The sequence below is a fragment of the Brachionichthys hirsutus genome, chromosome 22, assembly GCF_040956055.1.
Source record: "Brachionichthys hirsutus isolate HB-005 chromosome 22, CSIRO-AGI_Bhir_v1, whole genome shotgun sequence".
In the NCBI taxonomy this organism is placed as follows: domain Eukaryota; kingdom Metazoa; phylum Chordata; class Actinopteri; order Lophiiformes; family Brachionichthyidae; genus Brachionichthys; species Brachionichthys hirsutus.
The window spans coordinates 8,626,576-8,648,528 of record NC_090918.1 but is presented as its reverse complement, the minus strand read 5'-3'; the positions used below and the strand labels follow the sequence as shown (position 1 = coordinate 8,648,528).

Below are 21,953 nucleotides of genomic sequence, written 5' to 3'. Positions count from 1 at the left end.
TCTCTTATACTTTCAATACGTAGCTGTTAAAATGTTGTCCTGAACGCAACATAATCGTCTATATGTGTGATCAGAAACGTGGTGTTGTGACTGGACTGCTTGCACGACTGGACTTGATATTTTGGGCACTGCTGTAGGAGTTTAGGAATGTGTGACCACAGGACACTTTGGACCCATGGCTGCGCGTCTTCCTCCCCTGTCTGGGTCCAAAGACATGGAGCATCACACCCCTGGACGTCTGCTCCAGGTCCAGTGTGACAAACCACAGCCGACATCCACCCACTCACAAACTGAGAAAATGACAACCCTTGGCCTTCTTATAAGTCCAGTAAAAATGGAGCAATTTCCCTTTTTACTGCACTTCAGAGGGACTCGTAATTGCCTCCGGCCTGAGAGTGGGCGACTCTGCGGCTGAGGGACATGTCTCGCTCATGTCAATCAGCATGTAAGAAGCTGTACCTCTGAGATTTGAGGCATCAGAATCGTACTGCCATCTGTTGGAAAAAAGAGAAATGGTCCTCACTGGCTCACCACCTGGCTATAGTTTTCATTATTTTCTTAATTTGGATAATTCAAAGACATCCTGATGAGAAGATGGGTAAAATGGGATCAAATGATCAGATAAATGAATATTTGTAGCCACTGCAAGTATCCAAAATAAAGAAAACAAATATATTATACATGACAACTAAAACACCATAATACACTCACAATTCTGTATAGTTTGAATAATCTTTTTAAAGTGATGTGTATATTCTTAGTCTGGATGCCCACACCTACATGTTTATTCGTGCAAAGTTGTGTGGGATGACTAACTACTTTGAACTCTATTTAGCATGTACTGAGGAAGAGGAAATATTTACTAAAATTAACAGGAAGGGCAGAGACACCACAGAGCTGTGACCATGTGTTGTCGTTGCCATTAATTTATTTAAATAAATACTGGAGTTTTAAATGGTGCTTTTATTTCGAAATTGTCAATCAAAGCCACACGTGAGACATCTGGAAATCTATGTCGTGTATTTACGAGCAGCAGATTCGTCGAAAATCGATGTTCAAATAAAACAAGACGAATAAACTTTTGAGCGAATAATATATGTTTCAACTTCATCATCTCTGATGTCGCATTCCTTTTCGTGTTTAACATTTATAAGCTGAGATTTAAGTTTCTTTTGTTTAAAAAAAATAAACGAATCAGTTTCTGAGGTTCGTCAAATTAGTCAACAAAACGTCTCCGCTTCCCAGTTCACGCGGGCTTGTTGAAAACGTCACGGATTTCCGGTTAGCGGTTGTGTAAATATAGTGCAGCGAAATAACGTCTTAGTTCGCTTTAATTAGCACATTTAGCGCTGCAGAAAAGTATTCGATGTACATTTATGTCCGGCAAAAGTTTAGTATAACACTTGATACATTTTAGCTAAGTGCAGACGATTTCTTTCGAGCAATGGACCGGCCATCAAGGTTCGTACAGGACTTTTCCCCAAACACATTTTATGTCTCATTACATTCTTAACATCTGAATTGTTCCACGTTCTTCTATCGCTCGCACAGGAAGAATAAGGTTGTCGATTATTCTGAAGATAAAGCCTTCGATGACGGTGAGACAACCTAAGAGGATCAGTGGCGAATAGTCTTGCATGGTTTTGTATGTGCCACAAAGGTATTATTAGCTTTACTAATAGCATCCTGCTAACAGTCTGCTACGCTGTTTGTTAGGGACAGCATGCATTTAAGACTTTATATAGTTTCTGCAGTTACCGGAGACTTGACAGAAAGGAAAATTTAACAGACTCTGTGGTGTGATTTGTTGTAAGTTTGCATCTGTGGTGTAAAATTATTGTAATTTTTTTATTTTTCTAATGTTATTTTGCATAAATTGAGTAATTTAATATTGGTTTCATTTTGATTTGTATTGCGAAAATTGTACTGTTAAATGTCAATGATTTATGTACCAAGGACTTTCAACAGAAACAAGACCGCAAGGGCTTTTTTGAAATGCTCCTCTTAGACAGGATGTTTGACTTTATTTGTACTGTAATACATGCTACTGTGTGACTGTACTTGTACGCTAACATTCTATCTAATAAATATATTCATAATATATTCATCACTGGAGGTTTTAGCACTAGCATATCTCAACATTCTGTTGTTCTTGTTGTGACAGATGAGGATTTTGCAAGCGTGAAGGCTCCACCCAGCAAAAAGGCCAGGGAAGGTGTAAGAGCGGAGAACAAGAAATCTTTGAACAAGCCCTCCAGCCAAGAGTCCAAGTCAGAATCTGCAGTGAGCCAGAAGAGCAGGTGGTGGATAGAATGATGTGATGATGCGGTTACATGACACGCAACAAGATGATTCAGTTGGTGAAGATCTACCAATGTAAAGGAGATTTTAAACATTGAAAATCAAATGTGCAAAACCAGTGTGCTGTAATGGACGACATAAATCCAAACTGTTCTCATAGGTACAGCTGCAACACTGAAGCTGGATATTAAATATTTGAGCATTTCTTTAAAGGAAACTTGATGAAGATTTTTCTGACAACTGCGCTTTAGTTTGACATTCATTAGTTGTTTTGTTTTTATCTAGGTGTCAAAACTAATAAAATAAAATATGGCATTACAAACTAACTTTATTATAAATACAACATGGCTTGAATCTTTTTTTCCACAGAAGACCCTTTGATGAGAGGCTGCATGAACGAGACCTCGAAGCAGCCGTCATGCTTTCCATGCTCAGTAATGAAGGCAGGAAAAGAGACGAGTCTCCAACCAGCAAAGGTATGCTTAGATTTTAAAAATACAAGTTATTAGAGCCTTTTATTATTGTCATTTTAACACTGCAAGCACACAACAAAATTACATTTACAAGATATATTAATATATCGTCTTGTTATATTTCTCCAGGAGAGAGAGAGGTTCAGAGTCCAGTCGATGAAAACACGGATCCAGCTTCTTTGTGTCGATCAAACTGCAGTGTAGACATTGCAGCCTTTGGTAAAAACCCTGATTTTTGTCTTTTGTACATCTGTTATGGCACATCTATATTTTTCATACTTGCTTAATAGAGTATTCTTAATTAAATTATGTCCGATAAGGATAAAGATTGAATTTTCCTTCTTTAGGCCTGGATGGAATTACCTCAGAAAAGGAATCGCCTGCTGTACCCAAACAGAGAAAGGCAAATGAGGAGATAAGAAGGCTGAGGGATGAAGATGAAGACTACGAGCCCAAGCTGATACCAGGTTGCCAGCCTGTCATCCTTCCCTGCACATTACTCCGTTTCTTAAATCACAGATTTTCTATCTTGATCTCTTTGTGTCAGTAAAATGGAAATAATGACATTCCAGATTCAGAAACCGATGAAGACTTTAGTGATCCAGCAGAAAGTGAGGATGAAGAATTCACTGCGAGTAAAACCAGCGAAACAAAAAAGAAGGAGAAAGTGACTAAGAAAGAAAAGAAAAAGCAGCATCCTGCATCTAAAAAAGAGAAGTCGGGTTCAAAACCATCAAAGTCCAAATTGCAGGCAGCAGGTACGTCCACGAAGTTCATCAGAAAGATCCAGCTGGGATTGCTATGTATGTTCGGGACCGTCATGGAAACAGCTTTGTGTCACAGCAGCTTCCAAACCACTGAAAAGTCCTCCATCCACCAAAGCTGCACCCAAAAGACCCAATTCACCCTCCCTAGTCCCAACATCAAGACCTGCATTGTCTCCGGGCCCTGCAGGGAGCAGAATACCCAAGTGGACCCCACCAGGTGAGGATGAATGACAACCTCAATGAACCTTCAGACAGAATTGGAAATATGTTTCACTATATTGAATACTGTTCCATGGTTTTATTTATTTATTTTTTTCAGGACAAATTGGCGGGAGTCCAACTTCATCACCGAGTTCAGCTATGACGTCTCCAGGTCAGGGTCTGAGGCTGGGACTGTCCCGCCGTGTTCGTGTCAAACCGCTTCACCCCGGCGCTGCGAGCCACTGACCGAATGACCGCTAGTCTCTGAATGTGTCGGTCCTTTTAGCGCTTCTTCTTTTGAAAAGAAAAAGGTGCTTGTAAACATGCGTGTTTTTTGACGTGTGCTTCTCTACTTGTACAGTTCTTCAAACTTTTATCTGTCCCTTTTTTTAAAAACTTGTCACATGTTCTCAATTTTTCCAAAGGATTGTTGCTCTATATTAGAATATATAAAATAAAACTTAAAAAAAAATGTTATGTTGTGTCTTCAGGATGTATTATGTTGAAAGGAACTGCATCACTTTTAGTTATTGACTTAGTTACTGGATGAAACAAATGAAAAAAGAATGCAGCCGTTTGCGAACAACTGTTTACAACAAAAGTAGTACAATTTTCTTAAAATAGCAAATTTCACTTCATCCTTGTACACAACTTCGTGTACAAGGATGTCCCTTTCACACATTCCAGCCTTGTATGTTCCTGATTTTAGATTTCCTCATCTAACTCCGACCTGGATCTTGTATTTTATTTTTGCACTTTCATAAACATTGAACATGGAATATTTAAGGATGTGACGTCTGATTTTCTGTTTAGATCCTCTTGTTAGATTCCCAAAACTGAAATAGTTCCATGCATGCTATGAGATATTGAACAGACAATCCAAATATATCCGTACAGAAACACAAATCCACATCTAAGTGATTGTAGAAAGTTTAATTCACTGTGATTAATTTGAAATATTAGAACATAAACTAGAACTTCTGCCAAGCACCTCACTCGCCCTACATTGTGATTTACACCAAAAATTATTGTCCAACATTTATTTAATGCATATCCTTTGTTATTAAGATAGGGGTCCCCTACACCCACATTCCATAAACATCTGTCCATTAACAAGATCCCTCCACAACGTTTTGAGTTATGTTGTTAACAGACAGATAAATGGCAGCAAAAAAAACCCCAACAACTCTTGTTAGTTCTTCTGTGGTATTCATAGAACAAAAGCTTCAAAATTGTTTTAATAATTAAGAATAGAACGATCTCCGGGTTTTGTTGAACTAATTTCAGCCGTGTGGTTGCAGTGAAGCATGTTTCATTGATTTCTGAATTGTTTCTGAATTGATGACCTATAGAGGATTTCTTCAGTTGTTCTCATTCCAGTCTAGCAGGATGACTTGTGGTTTGGTTATCAGGAATGATCAGAGATGAAGGCGTCCCATTTCTTCTGCCACATGGCATAAGCCACGTTCTTCAGATCAGCAGGCAGGGAGCTGTAACTGCAGGGACAAGAACTTTAATATGGACTTTAAAGCTCTGAATATTTTTTTATATATTCATTCATAAACATGCACACAAGGCATAAACATCAAACTGACAAGTGATTTCAATCAACTGATTGTCACCTGATAGAATTGACAGCCAGTTCTTTCAGAGTACCAAGATTAGCTTTTAACCCTCCAATGCCGACAAAGGCCTCGTAGAAATCGTAGGAGAGGCCTGTGGTGCCGAAGAGCGATGGGTCATCAGAGCTGATCACCATTGGGTGGCCTTCAGACATCAGCACAGCTGCAGGGTGGTTCCTCAGGTCTGATACCAGTTTCAGGACCTGGGGGGGGGGGGGGGGTCAGAGGTCAACCAGGTACTTTAGACATGTATAGCAAACGCACATGGATCTTGAATGCAAATGGAGGAAATCGCATATTTCCAAAGAGCCCATCTGAGGTGCAAACTTCCTGATCTCTGCTAAATGAGCAACGTGCCGTTGTGCCAGTGACAGCAGGTTATCTGACCTGGTTTGAGATGGGGCACAGCTCCAAGGCCACGTTTCTTGTCCGAGAAAGCTCTTTGGCGACCGGATGGTGCACCAAAGCGTAGCCGTGCCCGATCCGGGTGGTGTTGAATAGAAGGGCGTCGAGAACGTTCTGATCTGTCTTGGTGCCTTCTTCATCTACATACACAGTAGAAGCACAATTTTCTTTTTAATGAAATGCTTGCAATTATTTATAGTGTATTTTATTTTTTGCTTAATTTTTGTAGCAACTCACCTGTTTCCCCCGCATGGAAGAAGTACGGTAATGTAACACCCAGCTCAGCGGGCAGGGAAAGTGCTTCCCTAAAGTTCCAAAGTGAATTCCCACTGTCCTCTCTGCCAACCTACAAACACAATATCACCTCAAGGGTTAAATCACACTGATGGCAGAGATTTAGCAAGATATATCCTGTTTTTTTTTACCAGATCAAATCCTGCAACAACATCCGGGAAGTCCTTTTGCAGCTGAATGGCGCCTTTCACAGCCGCTTTGACATCCGATAAACTCAAAGCCCTGAAGTAAGCAGCATTGATAACAGAGATCAATATGTATTCAGGTAGAATGATTCACAAGCCCCCCCTCCCCCCCCCCAAAAATCTGCATATTGACATCAAAATGATAAAATCTGCCTTGTAGTGGTGCAAACCTGTTAAAGTTGAATTTAGACAAGTACCGGTACTTATATACAAAGTGTTTGCACTTATAGTTGAGTTGGATTCCATTACGTAAATGAGTAGAGCTGAGTTTTATTATTACGCAGTGAATGTTTGGGTTTAAAAAAAAAAAATCTTTAGATGTGACTGCCACTGAAAGGGTTAATTTGCACGTGTTTGCTTATAAACCAAACTATTGGGCATATTTCACACTTGGAACCCGACCAGAAAACCTCTTAATTTGTTCCATTTCTTTATTGCATACTACATACGAATACTGTATACAATACCTGTTTACAGAATATATGATCCGAGCCCCGAGAAAATCTGGATGATCTGCTTTAAAGTTCTCAGTGACCTCTTGAAACATTTTTACATAAAAGCTTTTATCGTGGACGGTCCCGTCAAGCTCATATGTCTGAAACACAGAAAGAAAGAAAAAAAGATTTGATTCGATTGGACATGAAAATATGGCATCGGTGCTCAGCTATTGCAAGTCAGATCTGCCACTAGCGGAACGTTTGTAAAAGTGAGCAAACCTGAGAAAGGCCACTCCTAAGTTCCAGGTACATGATGTTGTCAAGGTGAAGCTCTGTTAGGCCCTGGTAGAAGTAGTCTTTCAGCACTGGGGCGTGAGTAATGAGGCCAGCAGCCTTGTTGAAAGCTTGCTCAAACCTTTGCCACACAATATCTTGGCTTGGATAGTCACCCTCTGGATCCTCAGTGAAAAGTGTGAGGTGCCGTATCAAACTGAAAAACACCCCCCAAAAAACAGATGTTCTGGTTTCGGGTCTCCTATTATATACGTGGCTTGAAGTGTGTGTGAGGGAGGCTGATGTCTCACTCCACCTGTCATCAAATTCTTCAGGGTCTTCCATTGTGGCTCTCAAGGTCTCGAGCAGCTGCCAGTAGAAGCAGTTCAATTGTGGGAAAGGCCGGCTGTTGGAGAACAGGAAGCGGATGGAGTTGTCCCATGTGAAGCAGATGTAGCAGTTTGGCCTGTAGGTGACATTCTGCACCAGCCAGTCAACACTGACCAGGGCGGAACTGTGAATGTGGAGTGCTGCACCTGATCAGAGGAACAGATTTACCTTTAGCCTTCATGCAGGGAACCTGAACAGCAACGGAAATACTTTCATGACAAAGATTTTTATTGCGTCCCTTGTCAGATTGCACAGTAGATAGCGCTGTTGCCTCAGAGCAAGAAAGTCAAAGGTTCAACTCCAGCTTGGGGCCTTTCTGGGAGGAGTCTGCATGTTCTCCCCATGTGTGCGTGGGTTCCCTCTCTTCCTCACCGCCCAAAAACACGCAACTTATGGGTCCAGGTTGTTATCGTAAATGAGAATTAGTTCACGATTAACGCAGCTTGTTAAATAAGGGTAGAATTAAAATGTTTTACGTCTCTTATTTGTCCTCGCGCAACTTTGCGGACGCTTAGTTTCTCTGTTATAGCAATTTTTTATAACATAACATTCAGATAATTGTCTATAATTGTTCTTTTGGTTCTGTTGGAAAATGGCTACATTTATTATTTATTTAGTATTGTAACAGAATATTAATGAAATGTTACCTTAAGTAACAAAGGAATGGAAAGGAAAGAAAGGAAAATGCATGGCTCTGTCTGTGCCCAGCGGTTTCTGATCCCTACTTGTGAAATTACCTTTCGGCATCTTTTTGAGCACTTGGAAAATAGAACTCTTGTGGATGAGAGGCTTTGCCTTGAAGAAGTGCATGGCGGGCGGGAACTGTGCACCGCTCATCTCGTCCTGCTTTAGTTGACGGAGGTCGGCGTCCAGCTTCTGCTCAGCGGCTAGCAGTGCCACTCGGCCTCCAGTCTGCCTTAATGCCTCTTGAAGAATCAGAACGTCCCTCTGACTCGGGTCAGGCATCCCATCAGTCACCCTTAGAACCCACAGTAAGGGCACATACATGACCGCAACCTGGCACATAGAGATCATCGTGCTCTGAGGTGCCACAAGAGGGTGTGAGGGGAGGATCACTATTTCCACACGGACAGATTTGCTTCTGTAAACAGAGGAGTGTGAAATTTAAGCCATTATTAGTCCTTCTGCCTTTGCAGCCGGTTTGTGGTATTGACTTTGTTGGTAAATTAATCACACAATGAATCGTCTGCTTTCAGAGTCAAACTTGGCTACCCGTCGCCAAATGAGCTCGGACTTACTTTTGTTGTCTCCGCGTAGGAACGTCCGTAGTTTAGCTGATTCCAAAGTATTATCACAGCGGTTTGATCTCAGAAGGGAGGAGTAGAATCTTACTGTTTCTATGAACCAGTCCAGAAGTTACAAAGAGGTTTCTCCCACCTCCGCTCAGGCTCATCTCCTTAAAGACTCGCTTGTTTTGCGGAGGAGCCGCTGCTATCAGACAGGCATGCCAGCAAAATAACTGCAGCGACTGGGTAATCAGGGGCATTTTTGTCTGACAAGTCCCATGTGACAAACTAATGAATAAGGCATGAATGACCAGTATTGCAAAATAAATTGAAAAATTGTACTTTCCCCCCCCCGCCAGTGATAAGGACATCATGGAAAACCACGGACAGCAATGACGTGATGATGATTAAAATGTTTACTCGGCTTTACACTTTACAAAGCATTTTTAGTTTGAGACAAAACAAAAACACATGTTTAATTTACTCTGGAAACCTCATATACATACTCTGCACCTCCTGGAATGACATCCTTGACTTGTATAATTCAAGACAGAATAATGTACGGTTGATGTAACATCAATAAATAAACTCCCCCACCCGCTCCTTCGGTTATTGGTTAGAGCAGACATCCATTAGCAACGCAATGCAACGAGGCTGATCGTGGGGGGGGGGCTGATACAACAGCTGTGTTTGTCATGAAAACTGATCCAATAAGACAACAAAAAAGTTAAACATCAAGACGATCACCTGACGCTGTTGTCCCCGACTAATCGGTGTAAACTGAGACCCTCAAAAGAGACGCAGCGTAAACTAGTCATGACAGCCGTGCAGCAGCGTGGCAACGAGTCATGTCCACTAATGCAGAGAATAATACAATACAAGAATACACCACACGACATCAATGCACTTCTTTTGCATCAGCAATTTGTTTCACAGATGAGGAATGACGTTTTATGACCAAAAAAAGGGGATTTCTTTTCTTCTTCTCTGGTACAGGTGAGTCTCAGTCCATAAATTTACGGTTTGGGTTGGCACCGAAGAGAGCTACCCGGATTTCAGGCATCATCTGCAAACACAGAAACAGATGGTTACTGTAAAGTGGGTCGGGCAAGTAACCATTAATATACTAAATATTTGACACAATTTCCTTAAACCTGAGAGGACATATTAAAATTGTTAGTTTTGCATGGTCAAAAGTCCAAAGGCTAAAATGTTTACGCATTTAAAAAGGAAGGTTTTCACTTGTACTTGCAAATGTATTTTTCATTTGAGTTATTAGTGATTATTTCTCTGTTGATTGACTAAGAGGTTGTTAATTTTAATCCCATTTTCTCTGCAGTCAATCAGAAAATGACGTGTGTATTTTGAACGGGGGGGGGGGTCTGAGGCTAATACTTTCTGCTGTCTCCATCTTACCTGCTGTGCCATAAGCTCCAATCTGCTCTCCAGGGTGTTGGACACCTTGATCTTCCCATCTCCATTATAGATCTCAACACCTCCAGAGCTGAATGGAAAAAGTAAGAAATCAAGTCGTTAAGAATTAATCTAACTGTTAATGTTCCAAATGTGATGCTGCTTGCTTACACGTCTGGGGGGATGAAGTTGTTCTGGTCGATGCGGACCTCCAGGTTGCTCTTAACGGCTGCTTTATAAATGGGAATATTCCTCTGGATGGACGCCTGAAAGCATCGCAATGCACATTGGGCCATTCGGTTCAGAATAATCAAAGAACAGCGAAACAAGCAATAATTGAATTATTTTATTATGTGAAACGCAGATGTGTTTTTTTGTGTGTTGAGGCAATTTCTTTGATAATTGTGCAGTGTTCCATCAAATGAATAGATATTCATTAAATTTAGACATTTTGTTCAGCCGCACAGCCTTCATCAGCATCACATTCTGATGAAGCAGCACATAAATTTAGGAAATATACAAATGATAGATTTCATACTTATTGCCACTTTGGATAGAAGCTCCTAATAACATTTCAATATACACTCACCTGTACCAATGGCAAGTCCTGTTTACGGCAGCGAATTGTCACTTTGGGCTCCAGAAGCTGATAGAATCCCTGATGGGGGGGGGGGGGGGGGGGGGGGGGGGTGTATGGAAATAGCATCAATTCTTAAAAACGACATCCTCACAGACGCACACTGAAGTGGTCAGTGCACATTCGGTACACCGAGCTAAAGGTAATGGAGTCTAATGCAAACGTTTCAAAATGAATCTTCCCCTTCAAGAACCCTGCTCACGTCTTACTGACACCGATTTAAGATAATACATCAGACTGAAATATTTCTAAAGCCCCACGGCTGTAGAGGTCAGATTGTGCAGCGATTGTTACGCTTTAATAGCCACAGCTAGGTGTGCCTAAACCTGGCTGCTGATTGTGCTGCGTCGAGGCTCAGAGCATCAACTAACCTGTAGGATCAATCCGTCCATCAGAGCTGAATACCTGGCTGGGTCCTTCGTGACATTAACAAGCCGTTGCCGGGACTCATTCAGCATGTCCTGTGTGCAAAACGCAGACATTTTATTTTGTATTTTGAAAGAGACCCATATTAGTGACACAATCGATCCCCCCCTTTTTTTTTTTTTTACATTAAAGATTAAGGGGATGATGTGCAGCCGTTTACCGAGATCATATCGTCCCGCGCCTTCAGCACCTTCAGTCGAGCCTGGTTCATCAGGTTAGACATTTGGCTGCAAACAGACAAATAGCACATATGTCGGGTCTTTCCATACTTCTGTCTAAGATTGTGCCAAAACATTGCAGACAACCGAGTAGTAGGACCTCAAAATACTTTGTCTGTAAAAAGACCAGAGGACTTTGTGTGCCCCGTGATTTTTGGCCATAGCTCACATTTTCTTCTGCTGCTCAATCTGCTTCTCTTTCTTCTCGTAGTACTCCATTATCTTCAGCCTCTGAGTCTGAACCAGACGGCCCTTCTCAATGTTGAACTCTTCTTCTGCCTGCAGGAAGAGACGCAGATCACTTGCCTTTCCATTCATTCAGTAAATTGTTTTAGTTTTTTTTTATGATTAATAAGCTGAAACCCATTTCTCTCTCCCCTAATTTTCCATCATCAGTGACTCACTAATGAAGACAAAAAGCTATAAACACAAACACAAAAGAAGGGACATCTTATTTGGTCAAGCCACCACTTCAATTTTACCTTTGCATCAATCTCTTCTGCCTTCTCATTGGCCTCTTGTTCAATGAAAGCCATCATGTGCTTGATCTGCAAACAGAAAGACAGAAACATCCGTTTTATATGACCACAATTTAATCTTTAACGAACTGAAAGAAATGCCAACTAACGACTCCATCATAGTGAAACCAAGACTATTTTACTGATGCACACTTGTCTCGAACTCATGACATATTGGATTTCCAAGGTTGCTCAACATTGGAGAAAATGTATTGCAATATTATTATTTTTTTCTGTGATTTTACATTTTGAAATTTTATTCTTTTTCTCCAAAAATGTCATACACAATTACACAGTTAATTATAATTATCAGAATTTTGGCACTTTAAAATCCCCTTTCGTCCCTCTTCGACTGCTTTGCTAAAGATCAGACCCTTCGAAGGTTATTTTAACGGTTTGCAAAAAAAAAAAAAAAAAAGAAAATTCACTCCCAGTTCCTCACCGGGCAATGACGTGCTCATCACGTGATCATCTAGAAACGTCTGAGTCTTAATTTCCACATCACACAGGAGTCACGATGGGTGCTGTTGCTATGACTACCAGCCCAAATCCCCCCCCAGAAATAACACTAACTAGCTTGTGTTTGCTTCGATGCTAAAATACTATAGCTCAGCCAATGCCATTCTCACACAAACACCGGAACTAAAATAAATGAATAAATAGTTTTCATAGTTTCAACAGGACGAAGAGAAACGTAAACGCGACGCGGTGCGCGGGTTCCGCCCTGAAGGCTAGAAACGGTGCGTTACCTGCTTCTGCACGTCGGCATCGCTGAGCGCCATGGTCGCAGCTGTGAAAGGTCCTGCGTGGGGGGGGGGGGGGGTACACATAAGAGACAATAAGATGATAAGAGATGTCGTCATTAACAACGAGAACATTTAGACTCTGTAATATTAAATTAAAGCATTAAATGGATTATTCATTACCCGAAGTACAATCTCAGGCGGAGAGGTCGGTGATCGCCGCAGTCGTGACTGTGAAAGAAAGATGTCTACGGTTGATCAGCTGATTTTCACACGTCACATGATGTTTACTTCCGGTTTGGTAGCCAATCAGCTGCGAGGGGGAAAAAGGCGACGCCGCTCCGAAACAGAAAGTCGGGACTATACAGCATGAAGAGAGAGAGAGAGAGAGAGAGAGAGAGAGAGAGAGAGAGACGTTAATTTGAGACTGTTCCAGTTCAAGTCATGCAACACAAGTTGATCCTCACGAAAACTATAACTAAATAGGAAGAACTGTTGCAAGCTGTGTAAATATACAATGGAAGTGTAAATATACCTCCTGGCATAGTTTACAGTTTCCTAGCCAGTTTTACCGGCAGAGGGAAGAGGTTTATCTTTCGGAGTATCTCTTCTGCCGGTCTGACGTGCATTTTCCACTCTGTGTCATCGGCTTAATGCACAGCGTGTAGCGAGCGAGTGATAATCGCGGTGTGGGGTTTAGAAAACACGTTAGAAAACACCCACTGCACTCTGCAGAGCCTTCAGGCACGCAGTCTAAAGTTTGATTGAAGATTCAAGAGCAAATCCACAACGTTCTCGCCACACAGGACCTGCCTGAGTCACACAGCAAAGTCACCGCTCTCTGGGCCAACTGTTATGTAATGGATTTGGGAAGAGGGATGGGTGGGGGCGGGAGAGAGAGGGAGAGAGAGAGGGGGACTTTTGCACAGCTTGTCCTCTGTTATTCTTGTGCCAGCTGCAGCATGCGTGTCTTCCTCGCTGTTGTTTTGTGGCTTCATGTCTGAATGCACAAACTGACTTTGATCTCCAAGCATCTGCTTCTCATCCAGCAGCTCCTTCCACGAGCAGGCAGGTACTCCAGATTGTTGTTGTTTTTCCTTTTTGTTCGTACGGCAAGAAGACTTAGTTAATACTGATAATGTAATATAATGTCGAGAAAGGGGCCAGATTTGTTTGTGCTACATGCACTGTGCTTTGTTAAGGTAATATCTTTACCAGCAGGCCAGAATTAGAAAGGTTATTATGGGACACTCTGCTGATTTCAAGGACAAAATCTCTCCTGTACAAACTGCCACAAAGATCTAGATTGTCTTATTAGCCAGTATTCCCACTTTGACATTGAAAGCTGACCTTAAGGAAAATGCGCTCTCGGATATCCGTCTGTAGGGACCAGCCTGTCTCACATTTGCGCAGAAAGACTGCTCTAAATGTCCCTGATCATTTACTTGCCTGTGAGTTTGTTATAGCTGGGATAAGATCAATGGAAATCCAATTACTCAAGTAATCCAGTAAGTCAAAGACGATTATGGAGGAGAAAAGGTTGATTTGTGTCGGCAAAAGACACAAATGTTTGTTTTTTCCCTCTATATGGTGGTTCAAATGTTAAATGCGTGACAACTTAATTCTTTCAGACGGCCTTTTCGCTGTGGATTGAAGGGCACACACCTCGTGACAGACAGCGTGGCGGGTAGTTGGTCATTAAGTCGGTGACGTCTGGGAGGCATCTGTCTGCTCCTTCTGGAAAGCGAGGAGGCATATATATATAAAATGAAACTGAAATGCAAACCTGACCATAATAATCAGACGGTTTAGCCCTCTAAAGGCACTGGCATGCACTGAAAATGTTTATTCAAGGTTTAATTTGATATTGATTCTATCCAGCTGCCAGGCTCAAGTCAAAAAGGTTTTATTACACATATTGCAAAACAGGCAGGAAGGGATTTATCTTCCCCTGCGAGTCAACACAAATCAAACTGAAAACATATTTCTCAATCATTTCTACATTATGTTTCAATAATTTTGAAGGAGTTTCATCATTTTATTGAGCAGCCACAAATCCCAAAGTCATATTCAAGTTAGATGTAAAATGTAAATAATAAACAACCAGAACAGCTTCTTTTTTTTAACTATACATGAAACTCAAAAAAGTCAAATAAGCTGAGACGCCTGTTTTTTTCTCTTTTCATTAAAAAAAAAAGAATTTTTGAAGATGTGGAAAGTTAATGCTCCCAATCTGTAGCTAGGAGTTTCAGCAATAAGTTAGAATTTTTTTGTGTTTCTTTATTGCTAAATAATATATAATAATTATTGAAAAAAAAGTAATACATTCAGAACAGGATTATATATATATTTTTTTCATCTTGATATATATAATATTCAAAGTAGCAGCAGCAACACTGACAACATTACATTGTGCATTATTCTTTCACTTGGCGGTGGTGAAGCTACTGTTGTAGCCACAGCTGCCCTGGGGCAAATACTGAGACACTGTAACACAGTTTAGCATATAACAAATAATATAAAATACAAAATAAATACGCTCTACCCTTAATCATTGAAGTCACCGCTGACGACAGGCCACATGTAGTAGAAGCAACATTAGACAGTGAAGTATTGAGAGTATTTTTAAACTGGCATATTGTTGAATACTTTCTGTAATCTCATCTGAGATATCACATGAGTGGTGAAGAGGGTATATATATATATATATAATACATAATTAGACACTTCTATTTCACTTTCACGTCATGTGACTGAAATAGCTTCCCTCTTGAGTGACACACGGAGGTGCATGAAGCACCTAAACATAGTAAGATATGCAGGCTGAGGTTATAGATCGTCATGGCCACTGCAGTACGGAAGAGAGCAGCTTTTTCCAACCACAGCCTCACCGTCGCCACCGAGAGGACACACAATTGCAGCTCAGCATGTCACACATCATTCAGAGAGCTTTGTTTGTCTAACAGATCATTCTGGTTGACTTTGGTGGAGTCTTGGTGCTCGGTTCATTGCTGTCATGGTGTATTCTTTTCATAGAGACTAATACTACTATTACTAATACTGCCAGTATCACTACCGTCCAATTCTCCGAGCCGCAGTAATAGAACCAGAAACAGATATAATAATAATCTGATTACTTTTTGATAAAGTCTTGCATTGTCTATAGAGGGTGCAAAGTTTGCCAGAGCCTATTTAGCTGCTTTGTCCTTCAGGTATTTTTGTTTGCATCATATGTTATAATTTAATAATAATATATGTTTGTGTGTACAAAATCTTAATTCTGCAAAGAGACAGTTAAATGCATGAATTTGTTGTGTAAATATATCTCACCCTGAAGTGCAGCAACTGCCTTAGTAGTTTACAGCAAGAGTTGTGCAAACCTCTTTAATCACATTAAACCTCTAGTCTCACTGCAATGCTTGTTTGACCTCTGAAGACACTCATCATGTCTCCGCAGCAGGCAGCCTTCATTGTGGAGGGCAAGGCCCCAGTTGAGTCCAGCAGGGGAGATGAAGGAGGAGGGGAGCTGGGCTCCTTCGGCGCTGACCCTGCTGCTCTATCTCTGACCCAGACAGAGATCCCTGGACCCTGGCAGAGCGAAAGCCTGTTAGAAGAGTCCTGGTCCACGATGGGAGACATGGACCCTGAGGATGCTAAGAGTCTGGACAGCGGTGATGGAGTGCCTCTGACTGGAGAGGAGAACCACTCTTCCAACTCTGACATGGTCCACCTGGAGAGAGAGGAGGCTGAGATGCTTGAGGAGGCAGAGAAGGAGGAGGAGGAGCAGCTGCAGACAAGTGTGTTGGGAGTTTTAGGTTGGGAGAGGGAGGTGGGTGGGTTTGGGGAGACGAACAAGGAGGAGGACCTCTGTGCTCCAAAAACTCAGGAGCTCCTGGTATCAGCAGAGGAGCATCCCAGGCAGAGGGAATTCATGCAGGTGGTTCCCCCTATGGCTTTGCCACCTTTGCCTCTTGTCAGGCTCGACCCCCCCTCCACTACATCCACCCCTTCAACCACAGCCTGCGAAGCTGAGGAGATTTATCCAGCTCTCCGGCTGCTTCCTCCTTCTACCCTTGCACCAGAGCCTGTAATCGAGAGTCCAGAGCAACTACAACTGTCACAGATTTCCCTCTCAGAAGCCACTCAGACAGCACCGGAAAAGCCAGAGCAAACCGCCGCACCAAAGACCGGACCTCTGGGCCCCACTGAGCTGCTTTGTGGGGGCGCTGTTTTGGTAGCCGTTGTCGGTGTGGTAGCGTACGGTGCAGTGGCATATTGTAGAAAATAGGCATCCTCTCCCCTGACAGTGAATCCACCTAGAATCCCCAACTTTTATTTTCAAATCTATTCCAAATGAAATATTCCACGTCACTCTGTGACTTCTGGATTTTATTCTCCAGCTCTCTTTGTAATGTATTCTAATTAGTTTGATTTTTCACATTGATTTTGGGCTACCTCTGATCGCACATGGCCTTTATTTTTCCGTTAGTCTCTGAGGACGCATCGCAGTGAAATGTAAACCTGGGATGTTAAATCATGTAAAGTGTCATTTTAAAGAATTCTGAAACTTAACACATGTTTGGTGCTTCTTTGTGTGATTGTGTCTCTCACTACACCAGGCAAAGGTATCAAGGGATCACTCCCAAAAAAATGACAAAACATAGAATTAAATGTTTTAATAAGCCTATATAAAAATTCCATAACCTTATTTATATCTATTATTTATTAATATACAAGTATTGGATCCTATTATTCATATATAGTATGCTGAATTTGAATCATTACTGATTTTCTTTTTCACTTTACTGCAAGTAAGTACAGGAAATATATATAATGAAGTGCATTAATATTATAAGTATTATATTTCATTAAAAAAACATACATAAGTTCAATTCAATATTAAGAGTCATGGCAATGTAAAGTTTTCATCTTGAGCTGACGTGCAAACATCTTAATTTAGATTAATGTTTTATTTTGGAAACCAAAATTAGCTATCCATATGAGCAGGAAAGAAATGTCAACTAGCAATTAATTAATTAACCAACATCTATTTTGTTAAACAAAAGAAATAATATGTTTGTTAGATTAAAGGCTGATGCAGAATCACCAAAATAAATGAAATGTAGAAAAGCAGAAGAAAATGGATGGATGGATAGTAAAACGTGTGTTTTTTCACTGTGAAGGATTCGAAATATTTAGGATACTGTATATAACAGGAATAGATTTTTAATTCTTCAACCTGACACTCTCACCCAGGACATGATGATGATGATGATGATTATAAGTATTTTTTATTTGTTATTTATATTACGGGTCATGATCACTATCGCTTAGATAACGATCATAACTGCGGTCACGCCATCGTTCAACCTGATAGACTAATCATGGCTTGGACACTTCTTGATTTTTGCCATGTGCCGGTAAATACGGAAGAACAATGGGGTCGACTGTGCTGCGGTCAGTGCGCCGTTCCCACATTGATGCAACATGAAAGCAGCTATTGAAATGAGAAGGGGAAGGAAAGTGCTTCTTTGTTTGGTGACATAAAGCTGAATCGCTTTCACAAACATTAACGCATTTCACTTCTCCGTAAATCAAAAACCAAACCGCATAGATAGACGGACAGACAGACAGACAGATAGATAGATAGACGGATAGATCGATAGATAACCTTTACACCATTACCAACACTTTAACCTTTTAACGCCCCTCAGGCTACGATGTGCCAACGCCAGTCAACAGCTGTCGGGCCTCAGCTGCAGGCCGACAGGTTGTGGTTTGAAATTTATGGAGTTGATGTGCGAGAAGTTTCCAGCTGAATGGAAAGAGGGAAAGATGGTGTGGCTGGGAGGACGAGGTTTGTGGTTCTTTGTTTTTATCAGGGCGCTGCACTGGCAGGAAGCACACAAAAAACACATCTCACAGGCACACATGGAGATTTGCATGATTACACACACACACACACACACACACGCACACACTCTCCAAAAGTGAGAAGGTCATTAATTAATTGTTTAGTAATTTTAAAATACATTTATAAATCAAACTAATGCTTGACCCAAATCAGACCAGATCAGTTAGCTGAGTGTTCCAGGCATTGCTATAATCTGTGTGTCTTCATGTTCTGTGTTTCCAGCTTCAGGCCTGACTGCTGCCACACTTAACTGGCCTGAAAGGGGAACTTCAGGATCAAGTCAGTTGATATTTAAAACTGCACGGCTGCGATAAATGAACTTCTCAAAAAGCCTGTGTTTATTTGGACTGGGTGGGGGGGGGGGGGAAAGCAAAGTTTAATAGTGATGATTACCACATTATTAACCATTAACATTTACAAGCACTTTTATCTGAAGCTCTGTTTTTATGATATTCTGGTTGGTGCCATCCGCAGGATTAGCCCAAAAATACTGTCAAATATATAAATGTCTTTGGCCAGAATAGGTTCTGTTAGAGGCATTAGATTAGAAAAAAAGAGGTGGAAAAATCTCAAATGCATTTTAATATTTTCAACACATTATTATTATTATTTTTAAACAAGCAAGCAGTGACAAAACCGTAAATATTTTACTATTACCAATTAATAATTAAAGGCGTACTGAAAAAAAAGATGTCTGTCTTTCTTAAAGTACACAGAAATAATATATATATATATATATATATTCACCAAAGATGCCACAAACAAATGTGTAAAATCTGAAATATTTCACCTGTACTTTGAGGAATGCATTGTTGCACTATTTCTTATTTCATCACAATGGTAGCATAAGTTATTTGATAAAAACCTTTAAGATTTCAAAACTAGAATAAAGATAAATTGAAAAGATTATTAATCTTTATTGCTCGTGTCAAATGAATATCCTTTGATTTGATGGAAGTTAATGGTTCCATTGTTTGTGTTTCTCGTAACAGCCTAGCCACAAAAGACTTATCATGCAAATGTCGTTTACCTGAAAAAACTAGAGACCACATGTTACAATTTCCCACACGCTTTGCTGTAGGCTTGGTTTATATTTACAGAAAAGCGTATTACTATAGAGCAATACTCAATCTTGGTTCGTATGCAAATTCTCAGGTCAGGCTGAGAATTGGTGCTATTCCTGGCTTGAGCGTGCAATAAAAGAGGTTTTTGTTATCTGCAGATTGTGATCTCTATTATGAGGGATAGTGTGATGCTAGATGTGTATCTGACCTGCTCTTCCAAAAAAAAGAAGAAGTGTCGTGTTTTGGCACATTATGACGTTGACACATTTAAATCGTCTCTGCGTAGTTAGGTGGCTGAACGGCGAACAGGTAGGTGAGGTCTGCAACATATATATACCTGTCCGAACACTTTACACCTGCACTGGTGCAGCGGTGTTCGGCGATTAGGACAGAAATAGCCTCAACTGAAGGCAGCGCAGACACACACACGATGGTGAGTCGTAAGGATGCTAAGCTTTGATCAAATTTTCATTGCAGCTAGTTCAAAGAATTACTCTCATATTCTTTATTGCGTTATTTTCTTAGAGGAAAAAAGTCATTTTAGAAAGACGGTGTCGAATCTTCCCCATGTCTCTCTTTTCTAGGTGTCTTTGGATAATGACATCAACCAACATTTCCAGGATGCAATTGATGTGATTCAACAGCATTCAACCAATTCATATTATGAATCAGGTACGGGAGGATATTCACTACATTTATGGAACTTGTTTGATCAATTTCTGATTTTATTCTAATTTTCTTGACCTCAGTCATGTAAGGAAAACTATTTTGGTCAATTAACCCATTTTAAAGCATTTATATTGTATTTTATCTGGATAGACTTACTTCTAATGTATTCATGCGTAAATTCTTTTCTTTTCAGACTCCACATATTACGAGTCTCTGGGCACCCAGCCGCCGTCACTCCAGTGCCAGATCTCCTGCTGCCTCGTCACACATCCTTCGGCTGTACCGACTCCTGCATATGACTGGTGTGATGTGGCTGTAAGTAGTGCAAAAAAAAAACCTCTGAGAAATAAGATGTATGAATATGGAACGAGGAGCTTTTTAACTTCAACTGTTGCGCTCTCAGCAGCAGTCTTGGCCTCCGGTTATGCCTGATGTCTCCTCCGGCCAATCTGTGCAAAATGAATCACCTCATTTCTACTCCATCCTCCCGCCACAGAGGAACAGCAAAGGTATCCAGGTTTGACACGTAATAAGCAATTCTTTGGGAGATAATGCTTCCGCTTTCATCACCAAAACTGGACCTATTCAATGTCCCCAGGTCGCAAGAAACTCAGACTTTACGAATATCTCCACGAGGCCTTGAATGACCCTAACATGGGGGATTCAATTCAGTGGACAGACAGCTGCAATGGCACTTTCCACTTTATCTCCAAGAACAAGGAGAAGCTGGCCGAGTGCTGGGGCCAACGCAAGGGCAACCGCAAGACCATGACCTACCAGAAGATGGCAAGGGCTCTGAGGAACTACAGCCGCACCGGTGAGATCATGAAAGTGAGGCGTAAACTCACTTACCAGTTCAACGCGGACATCCTGCACCGACTCAGCTCTTTCAAGGGGCCTGTGCACTTGCCATGCCAACCTTCACAGGAGGAGGCCCGCGGCCGGCAGCCGAGTCCGGCTGAACAGAGCTACTCGGCGGTGGACTGGCACAGCTGGTGTGCACACTACCATGTGCAGGAAGACTATGACCTGGCCTCCAGCTTCACTTCACACAGCACAGCCAAATTTTGAGTTGGTTTCATCGCAGTGGAGAAAAAATCCCTTAAAGTTTGAACTGTTTACAAAAACGGTTCCAGCATGTTATCACTTTATGACAGAGTATGAAACACGGAGCAATAGTCATATGACCTTCCTTCAATTCTAGCATTGATGATCTATTTATAACCATAAGTGCTGAAATGATTACTGCTGAAACTCTATATGTGAATCAAGAAGTTGGCAGGTTGTCGCTTGCAGATCTCAGATCTGCGGCTGAGATGAAGCCCATAATTTCCCTTTTTTTTCTTTGTGGGTTTGAAACACTGCAAATCAGATGTATTTGAATGCTCTATATTTTAGCAGAATCAATGTGGATGTACATACTGTAAACCTACATATATGCGATAATATTTAAACATTCTTTAAACCGATGAGAAGAAATTCTATTTTTTTGTGTTTTAGTACATGAAGACCTTTCTATGTTTTGATACTTTTCTTGATGAAAGTACTAATGATTTGTTTTTGCTTACTTTTTATATTTATTGCACGAATAAATAAATGTATTTTTCTTTTTCATAATTTGTTGTAACTTTCTGAATACAAACAATAAATTACTCCATCACCTGTGCAATGCTTTTATCTTTGTAAAAAAAAAAAAAAATAGAAAGCTAAAATACAAAAGACTGTGTTGAAAGATTTGGCACTGTCTCCATTATAG

The 21,953-nt window shown here is 40.9% G+C and overlaps 5 protein-coding genes across 5 annotated transcripts; 3 read left to right on the top strand and 2 right to left on the bottom strand.

Moving 5' to 3' along the window:
- The first annotated feature begins 1,444 nt into the window (after positions 1-1,444).
- rad51ap1 (RAD51 associated protein 1) lies at positions 1,445-3,988 on the top strand. Its single transcript, XM_068755419.1, has 9 exons — positions 1,445-1,461; positions 1,552-1,598; positions 2,165-2,300; positions 2,674-2,777; positions 2,904-2,993; positions 3,122-3,241; positions 3,353-3,532; positions 3,621-3,758; positions 3,861-3,988. Exons 1-9 carry the CDS (start codon positions 1,445-1,447, stop codon positions 3,986-3,988), a joined length of 960 nt encoding a protein of 319 aa, XP_068611520.1.
- Positions 3,989-4,971: 983 nt separating this feature from the next.
- Positions 4,972-8,383, bottom strand: ada2b (adenosine deaminase 2b). Its single transcript, XM_068755299.1, has 9 exons — positions 8,086-8,383; positions 7,275-7,494; positions 6,965-7,175; positions 6,716-6,843; positions 6,195-6,285; positions 6,007-6,115; positions 5,752-5,909; positions 5,365-5,567; positions 4,972-5,238 (listed from the first exon to the last, which is right to left on the bottom strand). The coding sequence occupies exons 1-9, from the start codon at positions 8,381-8,383 to the stop codon at positions 5,151-5,153; spliced, it is 1,506 nt and encodes a 501-aa protein (XP_068611400.1). The 3' UTR covers positions 4,972-5,150.
- Positions 8,384-8,993: 610 nt separating this feature from the next.
- On the bottom strand, positions 8,994-12,797 carry atp6v1e1b (ATPase H+ transporting V1 subunit E1b). The gene is made up of 10 exons (XM_068755079.1): positions 12,734-12,797; positions 12,557-12,609; positions 11,772-11,837; positions 11,459-11,568; positions 11,232-11,298; positions 11,017-11,106; positions 10,598-10,666; positions 10,180-10,274; positions 10,012-10,099; positions 8,994-9,661 (listed from the first exon to the last, which is right to left on the bottom strand). The coding sequence occupies exons 2-10, from the start codon at positions 12,587-12,589 to the stop codon at positions 9,599-9,601; spliced, it is 681 nt and encodes a 226-aa protein (XP_068611180.1). The 5' UTR covers positions 12,590-12,609; positions 12,734-12,797; the 3' UTR covers positions 8,994-9,598.
- A 649-nt stretch (positions 12,798-13,446) lies between these two features.
- On the top strand, positions 13,447-17,122 carry LOC137910923 (bcl-2-like protein 13). The gene is made up of 2 exons (XM_068755344.1): positions 13,447-13,622; positions 16,008-17,122. Exon 2 carries the CDS (start codon positions 16,179-16,181, stop codon positions 16,836-16,838), a length of 660 nt encoding a protein of 219 aa, XP_068611445.1. The 5' UTR covers positions 13,447-13,622; positions 16,008-16,178; the 3' UTR covers positions 16,839-17,122.
- Positions 17,123-18,385: 1,263 nt separating this feature from the next.
- spic (Spi-C transcription factor (Spi-1/PU.1 related)) lies at positions 18,386-21,702 on the top strand. The gene is made up of 7 exons (XM_068755575.1): positions 18,386-18,407; positions 19,815-19,837; positions 19,899-19,961; positions 20,113-20,200; positions 20,391-20,512; positions 20,601-20,706; positions 20,796-21,702. Exons 1-7 carry the CDS (start codon positions 18,386-18,388, stop codon positions 21,266-21,268), a joined length of 897 nt encoding a protein of 298 aa, XP_068611676.1. The 3' UTR covers positions 21,269-21,702.
- Positions 21,703-21,953: the final 251 nt, after the last annotated feature.